Source organism: Salvelinus fontinalis, chromosome 9 (genome assembly GCF_029448725.1).
Source record: "Salvelinus fontinalis isolate EN_2023a chromosome 9, ASM2944872v1, whole genome shotgun sequence".
Lineage (NCBI taxonomy): Eukaryota > Metazoa > Chordata > Actinopteri > Salmoniformes > Salmonidae > Salvelinus > Salvelinus fontinalis.
In genome coordinates, this window is record NC_074673.1 from 29,077,221 (window position 1) to 29,093,253 (window position 16,033).

Consider the following 16,033-nt stretch of genomic DNA (forward strand, 5'->3'; position numbering starts at 1 on the left):
TTTTACATTAGATTGTGTGCAAAACACCTTTCAGCTATTCAAGGAAGTAGTACGTTCTCTCTGTAATCTATTGTTTTCCTACAACCAACACGATATTCATATCGTAATAATAGCCTATTGATCACTATCTTGTTCCATTTCGAACGGGGATGGGGGGGGGTTCCTCCTCCAATCAGAGCAACGGATACAGTCTGCAACAGTGAAACAGGGCGGGGTTTGGAATAGTCTGCTTCAAAGTGATTGTACAGAGATAAACGGATCATGATGATTTAGGGGAGCGCAGAGCGGACGCACCAGCGCATTGACTTTGGACTTAGCCACAATAAACGTTGATGACTATCTGGGAAAATATATGTGTACTTGCCAGTAACACCTTCAACACGTTTGTTTCATTTTGCTGTCGATGATTAGTTGGAATATTGTTTGACATGGAATGAAATGAACTGTAGCCTAATATGTTGAATGCTAATTGTGCATTTTAGTGCTCGAGTATGCTCGACTACCCGATTGAGCTACTCACTCTATAAATCGTTTTCGATGTTGGAACGGACAGCGGAGGATAAGGACATGGACGACTTCAGACGGGTCGCCTTCCGGAGGAAACCCCGAACTTTTGTCGAATCCGACATGGAGCATGAGGAATATTCAGGTGAGTGACTGCCGGACCGATGGCGGTGCGTAGCTGGTAGTGACGTGTTTCGCTCAAACGGCCAAAAAACATAAAACTCAGATCCTCAACATTGGGTACAGTGAGTGTAATATGTTGTGTAACATGTCTAATAACCTGTGTAGTAGTGCCTTGATACTGTGAAATGGTAGGGTTTGCTTTTGGCTATTCCATCACAGTGATCATTTTTTACTTTTGTGCATGTGCACATAGAAACTAAAAGAGATTCTGTTGCCTGGCTTCACTGTCCACACTATTACTTTAACAATCTCATCGTGTTACTGTAGTTGTATGTACTGTTTCACATACCTTGCACATCATCAATCAATCAAATGTATTTATAAAGCCCTTTTTACATCAGTCGATGTCACAAAGTGCTGTACAGAAACCCAACCTAAAACCCCAAACAGCAAGCAATGCAGATGTAGAAGCTCAGTGGCTAAGAAAAACTCCCTAGAAAGGCAGGAACCTAGGAAGAAACCAGGCTCTGAGGGGTGGCCAGTCCTCTTCTGGCTGTGCCGGGTGGAGATTATAACAGTACATGGCCAAGATGTTCAAACGTTCATAGATGACCAGTGTAACAGTAAAAATGTTGTCCGAACCCTCGCCCCGACCCGGGCGCGAACCAGGGACCCTCTGCACACATCAACAACAGTCACCCACGAAGCATCGTTACCCATCGCTCCACAAAAGCCGCGGCCCTTGCAGAGCAAGGGGAACCACTTCTTCAAGGTCTCAAAGCGAGTGACGTCACCGATTGAAACGTTATTAGCGCATACCACCGCTAACTAGCTAGCCATTTCACATCGGTTACACCAGCAGGGTCAAATAATAATAATCACAGTGGTTGTAGAGGATGCAACAGGTCAGCACCTCAGGAGTAAATGTCAGTTGGCTTTTCATAGCCGATCATTCAGAGTTAGAGACAGCAGGTGCGGTAGAGAGAGAGAAAACAGCAGGTCCATGACAAGATAGCATGTCCGGTGAACAGGTCAGGGTTCCATAGCCGTAGGCAGAAAAGTTGAAACTGGAGCAGGAGCACGGCCAGGTGGACTGGGGACAGCAAGGAGTCATCAGGCCAGGTAGTCCTGAGGCATGGTCCTAGGGCTCAGGTTCTCAGAGAGAGAGAGAGAGTTAGAGGGAGCATACTTAACTTCACACAGGACACCGGATAACACAGGAGAAATACTCCAGATATAGCAGTCTGAACCTAGCCCCCCGACACATAAACTATTGCAGCATAATTACTGGAGGCTGAGACAGGAGCCTCCAGTCATTGGGTGAACATAACCTAGTCATTGGGTGAACATAAATTGTTGCCATAATCTTGGGCTAGGCTATTGAGCTATTGTGAAAGTATGGAATGGCCAACACACCTGTAGTATGTGTTTGTACAGAGAGGGGATTGCATTGCATTAGACTGCTGAACAGATATGTACGAGGTGGAAGGTTGCAGACATGTCTTAACCTGTTATGTAATTTCCTTAATGCCTCAAATATTTTTCTATTTCAACCCCTTGACTAGTGTTCCTTCTTTCTGTTGTTACTGAGAGTCTGTCCAGCCTGTGCCTAGGCATGCTACAGAGAGAGAGGGGTGGAACACTTACATGGCCCAGTCTTGTCTCTCCCCGTCCTGGGGAGATTAAATGTGGTTGTGCAAACAACATGGAGCATTGCAAATATTTTATTGAAAGCAGAGCCAACTATAGCCTACGTACCTGCTGTTTGGTGAAAACTTTGCCTTTGGGCAATGTCACCTCCAGGATAGATTGATGAGGTGACCCTTTAAGGCTGAGTTCGTACTAACGGAAATAGACATATTAGATGTCATTAAATCAAGTGGGGTGAGCCAGCAGCAGACTCTATAAGAGGTGAGGTAATACTGTAGAGTTCAGAGACACCATGTGATCAGTCATGAGTCATCCTCAAGCGTCTTCTCCTCTGACCTGCAGTCACCTGCAGGTCATAGGTATAGGGCGATTCCACGCCAGAGCAAGCTGAACAAATATTTTGGGTATCTCAGATTATTATGGCAATTCTCACATAGACACTTCATTGAGAGGAAGGATGTTTTTTTTTATTATTAAATTATTTTTTTTATCCCCTTTTCTCCCCAATTTTCGTGGTATCCAATCGCTAGAAATTACTATCTGTCTCATCGCTACAACTCCCGTACGGGCTCGGGAGAGACGAAGGTCGAAAGTCATGCGTCCTCCGAAGCACAACCCAACCAAGCCGCACTGCTTCTTAACACAGCGCGCCTCCAACCCGGAAGCCAGCCGCACCAATGTGTCGGAGGAAACACTGTGCACCCGCCCCCCTTGGCTAGCGCGCACTGCGCCCGGCCCGCCACAGGAGTCACTGGAGCGCGATTAGACAAGGATATCCCTACCGGCCAAACCCTCCCTAACCTGGACGACGCTAAGCCAATTGTGCGTCGCCCCACGGACCCCCCGGTTGCGGCCGGCTGCGACAGAGCCTGGGCGCGAACCCAGAGACTCTGGTGGCACAGCTGGCGCTGCGATGCAGTGCCCTAGACCACTGCGTAACCCGGGAGGCAGAAGGATGTTTGATATGATTTTTACATTTATATAAAAAACAATTGTGTGAAAATCATGATGAAAGTGGCCCTTTTTAGAACTATACATGCCACCTGTCAGACCATATGATCCGTGAACCGTACAGACAACATCTTGGTGTCATTATAGTCCTTATAGTGTGCTCTAAAATAAGGACTATGTCTATATTCTGGAGATTTTTTTTCTTCATATGAATTTATAAAAAATTACAAATATTATTATTAATCCAGCACAGTACAAATACCTTATTACACTTATATGACTAATTTATTACACAATCACTGCCTAAAAGATTCTTCCAAAAATAAGAACAATTGGGCATATTTGTGGTGTTATAAGCAATTTGACATTACTTTTCACAATGCACATCGTTTATAATTATATGCTAAGCTACAGGACTGTTTTCCTAGCACAGACTGGAATATGTTACGGCATTCTTCCGATGGCATTATGGAGTACACCACATCAGTCACTGGCTACATCAATAAGTGCATCGATGACGTCGTCCCCACAGTGACTGTACGTACATACCCCAACCAGAAGCCATGGATTACAGGCAACATTTGCACCGAGTTAAAAGGTAGAGCTGCCGCTTTCAAGGAGCGGGACTCTAACCCCGAAGCTTATAAGAAATCCCGCTATGCCAGCCGACAAACCATCAAACAGGCAAAGTGTTAATACAGGACTAAGATTGAATCGTACTACACCGGCTCCGATACTCGTTGGATGTGGTAGGGCTTGCAAACTATTACAGACTACAAAGGGAAGCACAGCCGCGAGCTGCCCAGTGACACAAGCCTATCAGACGAGCTAAATGACTTCTATGCTCGCTTCGAGGCAAGCAACACTGAAGCATGCATGAGAGCATCAGCTGTTCCGGACGACAGTGTGATCACGCGCTCTGTAGCTGGTTTGAGTAAGACCTTTAAACAGGTCAACATTCACAAGGCCACAGGGCCAGACGGATTACCAGGACGTGTACTCCGAGCATGTGCTGACCAACTGGCAAGTGTCTTCACTGACAATTTCAACCTGTCTAATCTAACACAGCGATTGCATTAAGAACTAATTTATCTTTAATTTGCTGTCCAACCTGTATTTTTTAGTCAAGTTTAAATTTAGTTACTTATTAGATTAGGTGCCTCTCCCAAGATTTCTCCCGACATATTGTTGGCAGCTTGGCTACTATTCTCATTGTATAACCACGATTTGTGCCACTAAATATGCACATTTTCGAACAAACTCTATATGTATTGTGTAATATGATGTTATAGGACTGTCATCTGAAGAAGTTTGAGAAGGTTAGTGAAAAAATTAATATCTTTTGCTGGTTTATTCGTTATCGCTATTGTTGGCTTGAATCAATGCTGTTGTGTGGTTGGCTATTGTAGTAAGCTAATATAATGCTATATTGTGTTTTCGCTGTAAAACACTTAAAAAATCTGAAATATTGGCTGGATTCACAAGATCTTTGTCTTTCATCTGCTGTACGCTGTGTATTTTTCATAAATGTTTTATGATGAGTATTTAGGTAATTCACGTTGGTCTCTGTAGTTATTCTAGTTGCTTTGGTGAGAGTTGTGATGGTGGCTGCAATGGTAAACTATGATTTATACCTGAAATATGCACATTTGTCTAACAAAACATATGCTATACAATAAATATGTTATCAGACTGTCATCTGATGAAGTTGTTTCTTGGTAAGTGGCTATTTATATCTTTATTTGGTCGAAATTGTGATAGCTGCCTATGCAGGAAAAAAATGGTGGGAAAAAAAGTTGTGTCTTTTGCTATCATGGTTAGCTAATAGATTTACATATTGTGTCTTCCCTGTAAAACATTTTAAAAATCAGAAATGATGGCTGGATTCACAAGATGTGTGTCTTTCATCTGGTGTCTTGGACTTGTGATTTAATGATATTTAGATGCTAGTATTTACTTGTGACGCTATGCTAGGCTATGCTAGTCAGCTTTTTTACGGATGGGGGTGCTCCCGGATCCGGGATTGTGATGAAGTAGAAGTTAACAGCTTCTACCCCCAAGCCATAAGACTCCTGCACATCTAATCAAATTGCTACCCAGACTATTTGCATTTTCGTCGTCCCCTTTACGCTGCTACTACTGTCTGTTTATTATCTATGCATAGTCACTTTAACTCTACCTACATGTACATATTACCTCAAATACCTCGACTAACCTGTGCCCCCACACATTGACTCTGTACCGGTACTCCCTGTATTAGAGGTCCACCGATTATGATTTTTCAGTGCCGATACCGATACCGATTATTGGAGGACCAAAACAAGCCGATACCGATTAATCAGCCGATTAATTTTTTATTTATTTGTAATAATGACAATTACAACAATACTGAATGAACACTTATTTTAACTTAATATAATACATCAATAAAATCTATTTAGCCTCAAATAAATAATGAAACATGTTCAATTTGGTTTAAATAATGCAAAAACAAAGTGTTGGAGAAGAAAGTAAACTCGCTACTGTTATTTTACTGCTGCTCTTTAATTGTTATTTTTTACTTATCTATTTTTTACTTAACACCTTTCTTAAAACTGCATTGTTGGTTAAAGGCTTGTAAGCAAGAATTCCACTGTAAGGTTTACACCTGTTGTATTTGGTGCATGTGACCAATCACATTTGATTTGATTCACCATATGACCATGTGATGTGCTGGATCCCCCTGCAGTTTAACTCCTCTGAGATATGCATCCCCGTGGTTCCTGTAAACACACTCTTCCCCATACGGTCCAAAGACTGATTTTGTGTGTATGTCCAACATCTCCAGCCATCACGCTATAACGTGTCAGTTTAACACCTGCACCGCACTTTTGTTTGTTAGCATCTTAGGAATTGTTCTGCTTGCTGAGTGAAATTTCCCTCATTAACCACAGACAGCAAGTAGCTGGATCTAAAAGTGTTGTCTGGTTGCCTGGTCTTAGTATGAGGCCATCCTCTGGGGCCTTAACAAAGGTTCTGTTTGTGTTCCCTTTGCCCTGGGAAGGAGCAGGGCACCCTGGGATAGCATAGCTGGGCTGGATGCATCAATGGCTCTGTGGTGTATTGTTATTGTGGTGGTTGTTGCGCTGAGCTGAGCCCTCTCTCTCTCAACTAGCTTTAACTCACTCTCAACCCCTTGTGTTGCACAACTCACTCAGTTCATTATAAATATAAGAGCTTTATTATAGTCTGTTAAATTGGCATGCCATAAACATGGGTTATTACCACCTCATTCATTGTTAGCCATGAATTACAGTGACAGCCTTCCTGCAGCTGAATCTTTCTGCATAGACTAATGTATGCATTGGTTTGTCAGAATGAGGAACCAGAGGTTTTCAGGTTTCCCCACGGAGGCACTATTGAACATGCTATAGTATTGGTTACTATGCTAATGCTCTCGGTGCTTTCTGTGCTTTTTGTGTTTTCTCTCTGCGCTCCTGCTTTGGTATGAGCATGTGACTGTGTATAAACCCCTGATAGCCCATATCATGAGGTTCGAGTCAAAGCCAGACTACATTGATCTTCATCACATGCTTTAAGTTCAAGATATTCACCCAATGTCAAATGTTTTTTTTTGTTGCCACAAAGTCAATGAATGTTTATTGGAGTGTTCTCTTAATAATAAATGAATGTTTATTGGAGTGTTCTCTTAATAATAATTGAATGTTTATTGGAGTGTTCTCTTAATAATAAATGAATGTTTATTGGAATGTTCTCTTAATAATAATTGAATGTTTATTGGAGTGTTCTCTTAATAATAATTGAATGTTTATTGGAGTGTTCTCTTTATAATAATTGAATGTTTATTGGAGGGTTCTCTTAATAATAAATGAATGTTTATTGGAGTGTTCTCTTAATAATAATTGAATGTTTATTGGAGTGTTCTCTTAACCTCTACTTCCTCAGAAACCCGCGTCCGGGAGCACCCCCACCAGTAAAAAAGCTGACTAGCATAGGCTAGCATAGCGTCACAAGTAAATAGTCTAAATATCATTAAATCACAAGTCCAAGACACCAAATGAAAGATACACATCTTGTGAATCAAGCCATCATTTCTGATTTTTAAAATGTTTTACAGGGAAGACACAATATGTAAATATATTAGCTAACCACGTTAGCAAAAGACACCACTTCTTTACTCCACCATTTTTTTACTCCATCAGTAGCTATCACAAATTCGACCAAATAAAGATATAAATAGCCACTAACCAAGAAACAACCTCATCAGATGACAGTCTGATAACATATTTATTGAATAGCATATGTTTTGTTAGAAAAATTTGCATATTTCAGGTATAAATCAGAGTTTACCATTGCAGCCACCATCACAACTCTCACCAAAGCGACTAGAATAACTACAGAGACCATCGTGTATTAGCTAATTACTCATCATAAAACATTTCTTAAAAATACACAGCGTACAGCAGATGAAAGACACAGATCTTGTGAATCCAGACAATATTTCAGATTTTCTAAGTGTTTTACAGCGAAAACACAATATAGCGTTATATTAGCTTACCACAATAGCAAACATCACACCCGCATTGATTCAAGGCAAAAATAGCGATAACGTATAAACCACCAAAATATATTAATTTTTTCACTTACCTTCTCAGAATTCTTCAGATGTCAGTCCTGTAACATCATATTACACAATGCATATAGAGTTTGTTCAAAAATGTGCATATTTAGTGCCACAAATCGTGGTTATACAATGAGAAAAGTAGCAAAGCTGCCCAGAAAATGTCAGGAGAAATCTTTGAAGAGGCACCTATTCTAATCAGTAACTATTCCAAAACTTGACTAAAAAATACAGGTTGGACAGGAAATGAAAGACAAATTAGTTCTTAATGCAATCGCTGGGTTACATTTTTAAAATTAACGTTACTTCAAAATACAGCGTGCGATAAAGCAAGGCTACACTGCAAGTAATGGCGTCTTATGCATTTGACTTTTTTCAACAGAACAATGAATTATCAGCATAAATAGTTCTTACTTTTTGATGAACTCTCATCAGAATCTTTGGATAGGTGTCATTTGTCCAAAAGAATCGTTGCTAGGTTGGAGAAAGTCGTCTTCCACGTTGCAATTAGCAGTAAACAATAGCATGCGAGAGAGAGATACCCAACTTCCTACAATGCCAGAAAATGAAATACCCGAAAATCGCAATATACTGACATAAACTGATATAACTTGGTTTAAAATAACAAGATTATGATGTCTTTAAAGCCTATATCGAATAAAAACAGAGCCGGATATATCTAGGAGCTAAAACAGAAGCTTCTAACACGACATGCCAAGATCCTCCCTGCGTCAGAGCGAAGAGTCAAAAGAGGGGACACTTCGATTCCAATCAATTTATAGACTTTCAGATCTGCCTAGAGACTCTATTTCAAGACCCTCTATTCGCTGACACCCAGGGGAAGGCGTATGCAGTGCATCTCAACCAATAGAAGACAGGCAGAGTTATACACAGGTCTGAGAGCAGGCTGGAAAATTCTGCATTCTCATATCCACATAGGGAAATTGCTCTAAGTCCAGTTCTGTTTCACTCACAGACATAATTCAAACGGTTTTAGAAACTGGAGAGTGTTTTCTATCCAATAGTAATAATAATATGCATATTGTACGAGCAAGAATTGAGTACGAGGCAGTTTAATTTGGGAACGTCAAGATTACATAGTGCTAACAGCTCCCCCTATTGACAAGAAGTTTAATAATAATTGAATGTTTATTGAAGTGCTCTCTTAATAATAATGAATGTTTATTGGAGTGTTCTCTTAATAATAATGAATGTTTATTGGAGTGTTCTCTTAATAATAATGAATGTTTATTGGAGTGTTCGCTAAATAATAATTGAATGTTTATTGGAGTGTTCTCTTAATAATAATGAATGTTTATTGGAGTGTTCTCTTAATAATAATGAATGTTTATTGGAGTGTTCTCCTAATAATAATGAATGTTTATTGGAGTGTTCGCTTAATAATAATTGAATGTTTATTGGAGTGTTCTCTTAATAATAATGAATGTTTATTGGAGTGTTCTCTTAATAATAATGAATGTTTATTGGAGTGTTCTCTTAATAATAATGAATGTTTATTGGAGTGTTCTCTTAATAATAATGAATGTTTATTGGAGTGTTCTCTTAATAATAATGAATGTTTATTGGAGTGTTCTCTTAATAATAATGAATGTTTATTGGAGTGTTCTCTTAATAATAATGAATGTTTATTGGAGTGTTCTCTTAATAATAATGAATGTTTATTGGAGTGTTCTCTTAATAATAATGAATGTTTATTGGAGTGTTCTCTTAATAATAATGAATGTTTATTGGAGTGTTCTCTTAATAATAATGAATGTTTATTGGAGTGTTCTCTTAATAATAATGAATGTTTATTGAAGTGCTCTCTTAATAATAATGAATGTTTATTGGAGTGTTCTCTTAATAATAATGAATGTTTATTGGAGTGTTCTCTTAATAATAATGAATGTTTATTGGAGTGTTCTCTTAATAATAATTGAATGCATTAATTTCATCCATCCAAGTCTCAATGTGATTTCGATTTTATATGCGATTCAAGTTTTGGCATGAAGCTATGACTATCAATATTGTAACTCTTGGAATGTAACAGTGCATCTCTATGGAAGATACAGGTACAGTGGGTATCAGTATTCACCCTACTTGGATTTTTTTCACATTTTGTTACGTTACAAAGTGGGGTTGAAATTAATTTAATTGTGATTTTATTTTGTCATTGATCTACACAAAATACTCTGTAATGTCAAAGTGGAAGAAAAAACTCCTACCTTCTGAGTGGCGCAGTGGTCTAAGGCACTGCATCGCAGTTGCTAGCTGTGCCACTAGAGATCCTGGTTCGAGTCTAGGCTGTGTCGCAGCCGGCCATGACCGGGAGACCCATGGGGCAGCAAACAATTGGCCCAGCATCGTCCGGGTTAGGGAAGGGCTTGGCTGTAGGGATGTCCTTGTCCCATCGCGCTCTAGCGACTCCTGTGGCGGGCCGGGTGCAGTGCACGCTGATGCGGTTCCTCCGACACATTGGTGTGGCTGGCTTCCAGGTTAAGTGGGGATTGTGTCAAGAAGCAGTGTGGCTTGGTGGGTTGTTTATCGGAGGACGCATGGCTGTCGACCTTCGCCTCTCCCGAGACCGTACGGGAGTTGCAGTGTTGAGACACTACTGTAACTACTAATTGGATACCACGAAAAAGGGGTAAAAACATTTATTTTTTAAAAACAAATTAAAAAGTGGAAGAAAAAACCCTGTCTTTGCCCAATGTCAAGCACCACACCATGATGCATCCACCACCATGCTGGAAAATGAAGAGGCAGTTACTCAGTGAAGTGTTGTGTTCAGTGGAGGCTGCTGAGGGGAGGACGGCTCATAATAATAGCTGGAACGGAGCAAATGGAATGGCATAAAACACCTGGAAACCATGTATTTGATGTATTTGATACCAGTCCACCAATTGTGCTCCAGCCATTACCATGAGCCCATCATCCACAGTGAAGGTGTCACCAACCTCCTGTAGTTGTGTTGGATTTGCACCAAACATAAGGCTTTATTTAGGCCAAAAAGTGTTTTCATTTGCCGTGTCTCAGATTGCTCTGGTAATTTCCACACTTCATTGAGAGGAAGGATGTATGATATGCTTTTTACATTTGTATATGTATTTTTTTGTGAAAATCATGATGAAACTGGCCATTTTAGGCCCTTTTTAGAACTATACATGTCTCCTGTAAAACCCTATGATCCGTGAACCGTACAGACAACATATTGGTGTCATTGTACTCCTTATAGTGTGTCCTATAATAAGGACTAGGCCTATATTCTGGATAATTTTTTTAATCTTTTCTCATTTATTCAAAATTATAAATATTATTATTAATATCTCAAAGGTACCCTTTCTGATTTAGCTTTATTTTTAAATATTTTTTTAAACATATTGTTAGGAACAATATACTCTTCAAACAAGTTACATTTCCAGAGTTGGCTCTCTATTACTTTTTGAGATATGACCCATTTTATACATAGAAACTTACATTATAGGTAATTAACCAATCACAACCCTCCTTTAGGATTTGTTGGGTTCTGAGAATATGAAAATATACTTATTCATGTCACTGATGGAGTGCTAAGGTTTAGAGGGTCTCCACCAGAAGTTAAGGGTTATAGGAGGAAGGTATATAGTGGGTGCAGCTAAGCTTGGAATGTGTTGAGTACAGGGAAGCGATTACATGTGGCAGGCATTGATAAGGGGAGACGGGTGGAGATCTTATAAACTAACAATGTCACTGAGGGAGAGAGGGTAATGTATAACGTTTACATTATGTCAGGATATGTCACTGAGGGAGAGAGGGTCATGTATAACGTTTACATTATGTCAGGATATGTCACTGAGGGAGAGAGGGTCATGTATAACGTTTACATTATGTCAGGATATGTCACTGAGGGAGAGAGGGTCATGTATAACGTTTACATTATGTCAGGATATGTTATTGTTAGCCATCAGGGATCCTCTGTGAGGAGAAGAGACACAGTCTGGTATCAATCACCATGACAGCCTTGAGTTGCGGAGGAGTGAGCACTTTGGGTTAGAGGTCAGGTTAGATGAAGTGAGGTAGAACAGATATCACTAAGGTTCTGTCTAGCAACAGAGATGCATTGGCTGTTCGGTTGTGGAGGAAACTCAGCCTAGGAGAAAGGGTTAAATATCAGTGCTTGTGTGAAATGTTTTTTGTCTGAATTACAGCTGTATCGACCCTTTGGGAAGAATTCAACTTGGTTAAACTTCTCTAGTGTCCGTGAGTTATTTACTCAAAATTAGAACCCAACAGATTGTACAGTACATTCAGCAAATCACCAACAGAGGGAGTTCCCTTTGAATCCATTTTCCCATTCACTGTGTTGGTGGTGCTCATGTATCATAGCTTAAAAAGTAGCAGAGAGCCCACTCTGGAAATGTGATGTACTGTAGTTGTAGAGTATATTGTTGGCAGAACAATCTGAGATAGCAAAAATATTTTTTGGTGTGGTTTAATACATCATCCACAGCATAATTATTAACTTGACAATGCTGATTTGTTATTGTTACCCATCTACCAATCACATTCCTTCTTTGTGAGGCTTTCGAAAAGCTCCCTGGCCTTTGTAGTTGAATCTGTGCTTGAAACGCAATACTTGACTGAGGGACTTTACAGATTTTGTATGTATGGGGGACAGAGGATGTCATCGAAAAATCATGTCAACCCCTATTATTTCACATTATTGGTATGCCGAGAAGCCCTCCCTCCTTCCCTCTGGGAATATATAATCACAGTGAAGTAGGTGGGTGTGTTCCTCACATAGCAGGAACTGGGTAATATAGCTCGTTCAATATTCCTCAGAGGGTTTTAGTCTACACACCCGTACCCCTATTTTGAACTGTGGTGTAATGAATGATTCCAGTTCCCAACAACTCCACTAGATAGCAGTGAATGCTCACTAAAATGTCTCTGATAAAATGCTTTTGATTAATACCAGTGGAAGGGATTGGTGAGTCTGCAACCACTAGGTCAGGGGTAGGCAACTAGATTCAGCCCGAGGGATTTGTCGGAGCGCATGGTCGGGGGGCCGGAACATAATTCTAATAATTTGTACACAGCAAATTGACCACAACTAAGCTCAAAAATAAATTGTATTTCAAAATAACAATAATTTAATACCTTAATTACATTGAGACACGATCACATATTTTAATTTTATTTTACCTTTATTTAACTAGGCAAGTCAGTTAAGAACACATTCTTATTTGTCTATTTTTTGTCTTTTTTTTATTTGTGGGAATACTTGAACATATTTCTTAAATGAAACTAATTTGTAGCTGAATTCCTGGTGATTTTACAGTCTCTTGACCAAAAACTATTTTTATTTTATTTTTGTTTATGAAAAACTGTGGGGGGGCCAAAAAAATCCCTCTCCGGTTTTGATAACATACAATGATAACGTTGCCCCTCTTTGTTCTATTAGATGTTATGGAAAAAGATAGGTTCCCATGGTTTGGTTTACCTTATGTTCATATGAAATGATCCTCTGTTATTGCATTATACCCCTCCTATCTGGCCAATGACTGGTTTTCTACAGATAAAGAGAAGTTGACAGTGCAGCCTCAGCCGTGTGTTTCTTTACCCAGGATGTGAATGGTCAATTTGATAGGAGGACTCTACTATTATCAGACGTGTTTGCCAGAAGTGTTTTTCTCCAGCATAGTGGGCAATACGTTTAGTGGTGGGAAAAGTAGGAGTCAAGGCCACTCACCCTTTTCCCAGGTGTGAAGGAGTACCCCACCACACACACACACACACACACACACACACACACACACACACATACACACACACCCTACCGTTCTCATTCTGGGAAGACGGGGCATTCCTTCCCCAGGCCCATGGGGAAAACAATGAGGAGGTGAAGGGAAGGGGATTATTTGAGTGTGTTTGTACAGAAATGTGTGTATGAGTTTGTCTGGGCTGGAGGGAGGGGAAGGGTCTGGTGACACACTTCCTGCAGTTGTCCCCCCACCACCTGCCCAAGGGGTTCTCTGTTTGTTTCAGTCAGCACACCCACGTGTTCAACGCCACTGAGTTTTCCAACACCAGTCCTATTTAATGTTGTTGTTTCTTTCAACCGGAAAGCTTCCTGACCCCTCATACAATTAGCTGTCAAAGCCACTCCCCTGGTTTGAGGCAAGGGAAACCCCAAATCCATCAGTCAGTGAGCCCATAGACCCAACAGAAAGGAGAGGGTACGATACTAAAGAGACTGTACACTCCTAAAGCCCACTGAAGCAACACCAGCCCAAACCCATTCTTGCCAAAAGGTAACTGGTTAGCTGGCTCAGTCACAGTTCCTGTTTTTCTTTCCATGCAACTGCCGGTGCTTCCTGACTGGTGTGTTGTTTCCCGCCTGGCTGACAGCGTGCTGCTCTGAGGCTCCTCTGAGCTGACTCAGCTCTCTGGTCCAGTCCACAGTCTTAGAGCTCGGCAGAGGAGCGTAGGGAGAGACACAGACACATCTCACTCTGGACAGAGGAACTTACAGGGAAACGGAGAGCACCCCATCCTTCATATAGGCCTACTACTGCTTCCCCCCAACTCTCTCTCCAGCTCACCCCAGCACAGGGAGCTCCATAGCCCCATCCATTGTTCAGCTGGTGGAGAAAGAGGGAGAGGGCGAGGTAGAGAGGAAGGTGTATTTTGGGCAACCATTCACATGCAGGAAGTGGGGCCTCAGTCCCAGTGTCAGATGCACTTTCCTTGCCTCTCTGGTTTTCTGGCTCTGTATTCCTCATTCTGTCCTTCTCTGCCTGACTGCGCCCAGCGACCTGCTCCAGTTGTAAGCCCTACCGACCGGACAGGGAGACAGGATGGACTGCCTGGCCAGTGGCTACCGCAGGTCCCCAACGCTGCGCCGCCGCATCTCCTCGGGTAGGTGACCTTTAGGAGGGGACCTGGGAGTTACAGGAGTAGGACACACCATGTTGGACACAGTGACATTCATCAAAGGATGCAGGGGACCCCCAAGGCCATGTGATGTCACCCTAGTATAGAGCCTACAGGGTATGAAAATGAAAGATTTTGAAAGGTGTTCTCTAAAGATAAGGCGTTGACTTTGGATACTGAAAATGAACCGACGCCAAAAATATTGGTTTTGGAGAAGAAAAGGTAAAGCTGTTTCTGTTGTTAAGATGTGGAGACTTACTGTGGTCCTGTTGGATTGAAGTCAATCGTTCCAGTTTTTGCACATTTCCACAGTGAGAGAGGGATGTACTCCCTGTGTATCTCTTTAAGCTGGCTCTAAACTGAAGTGTTGACTATATAAACTATATAGATTCAGACAGAGTACAGGTATGACGCAGGAGTAGACATAAGTCAAAGTGAGTGTCTGAGAGAACGAGGGATGGTGTGCAAATGGTGATTTGAATGTAACAACTTCATCCCACTTCATGTTCCAATCTAAACCTGGGATTTGTGTCCCTAGGCCCCTACACCATCCCTGCCACCCACACAGCCATCTTAGGAGCATGCTAACCCCTCTCCTCCATTCCCGCTGGCCTCTATCCTGCCCCCCATTAACTGATATAACCTGCAACTAATCTGTATTCTCCACCAGTGAGGGCTCTATTTTATGAAGATTATCTTTGGCTGTGCTCCCAGACGTCAGCTGTCCATTCTAACATATTACAGCTCTATGACCATATGTTTTTAAAAGGGACATATTGTGTCACATAAACGGGAGCAAATCACACAAAGAAGTTGTTGACACGAGAGACCGAGAGAATGATTAGGAAATTGATACTGCCCTGTCCCAGTGAACTAACTGCGTCTGTCTAATTTATTCTTATATAATTTGTTTATTATTATTTATGTATCTAACAAGTATTTCATCCAATATTACATAACATTTATTACACAGCAAAAGGCAACAGCTATAAGACCCATGAGCTAAGCAGTATTCTGTTTGATACTCATTCAGTCTCATGGTTGAATTACATGTTGTTGAGCATGAGCGCACTTATAGCTACCAGCCTGGGGGAAAATACTGTCTTGATCTCTGAGTCCTCGGAACCATCCCCGCTCTCAAGTGAGTGAGTGTGTGTGTGTGTGTGTGTGTGTGTGTGTGTGTGTGTGTGTGTGTGTGTGTGTGTGTGTGTGTGTGTGTGTGTGTGTGTGTGTGTGTGTGTGTGTGTGTGAGAAAGCGTAGGGATAACT

General features: G+C 41.1%; 1 protein-coding gene across 3 annotated transcripts in view; it reads left to right on the top strand.

Moving 5' to 3' along the window:
- The first annotated feature begins 250 nt into the window (after window positions 1-250).
- LOC129862381 (FYVE, RhoGEF and PH domain-containing protein 4-like) overlaps window positions 251-16,033 on the top strand; it is a 122,048-nt gene continuing 106,265 nt past the window's right edge. For 2 of the 3 annotated variants that reach the window (XM_055933988.1, XM_055933987.1), the window contains exon 1: window positions 256-649. In XM_055933988.1, coding sequence (XP_055789963.1) covers window positions 463-649 — 187 coding nt within the window. In that variant the 5' untranslated portion in view covers window positions 256-462. Of the gene's footprint in view, window positions 650-16,033 lie in introns of all 3 variants that reach the window. The other variant, XM_055933986.1, reaches the window with a different exon arrangement.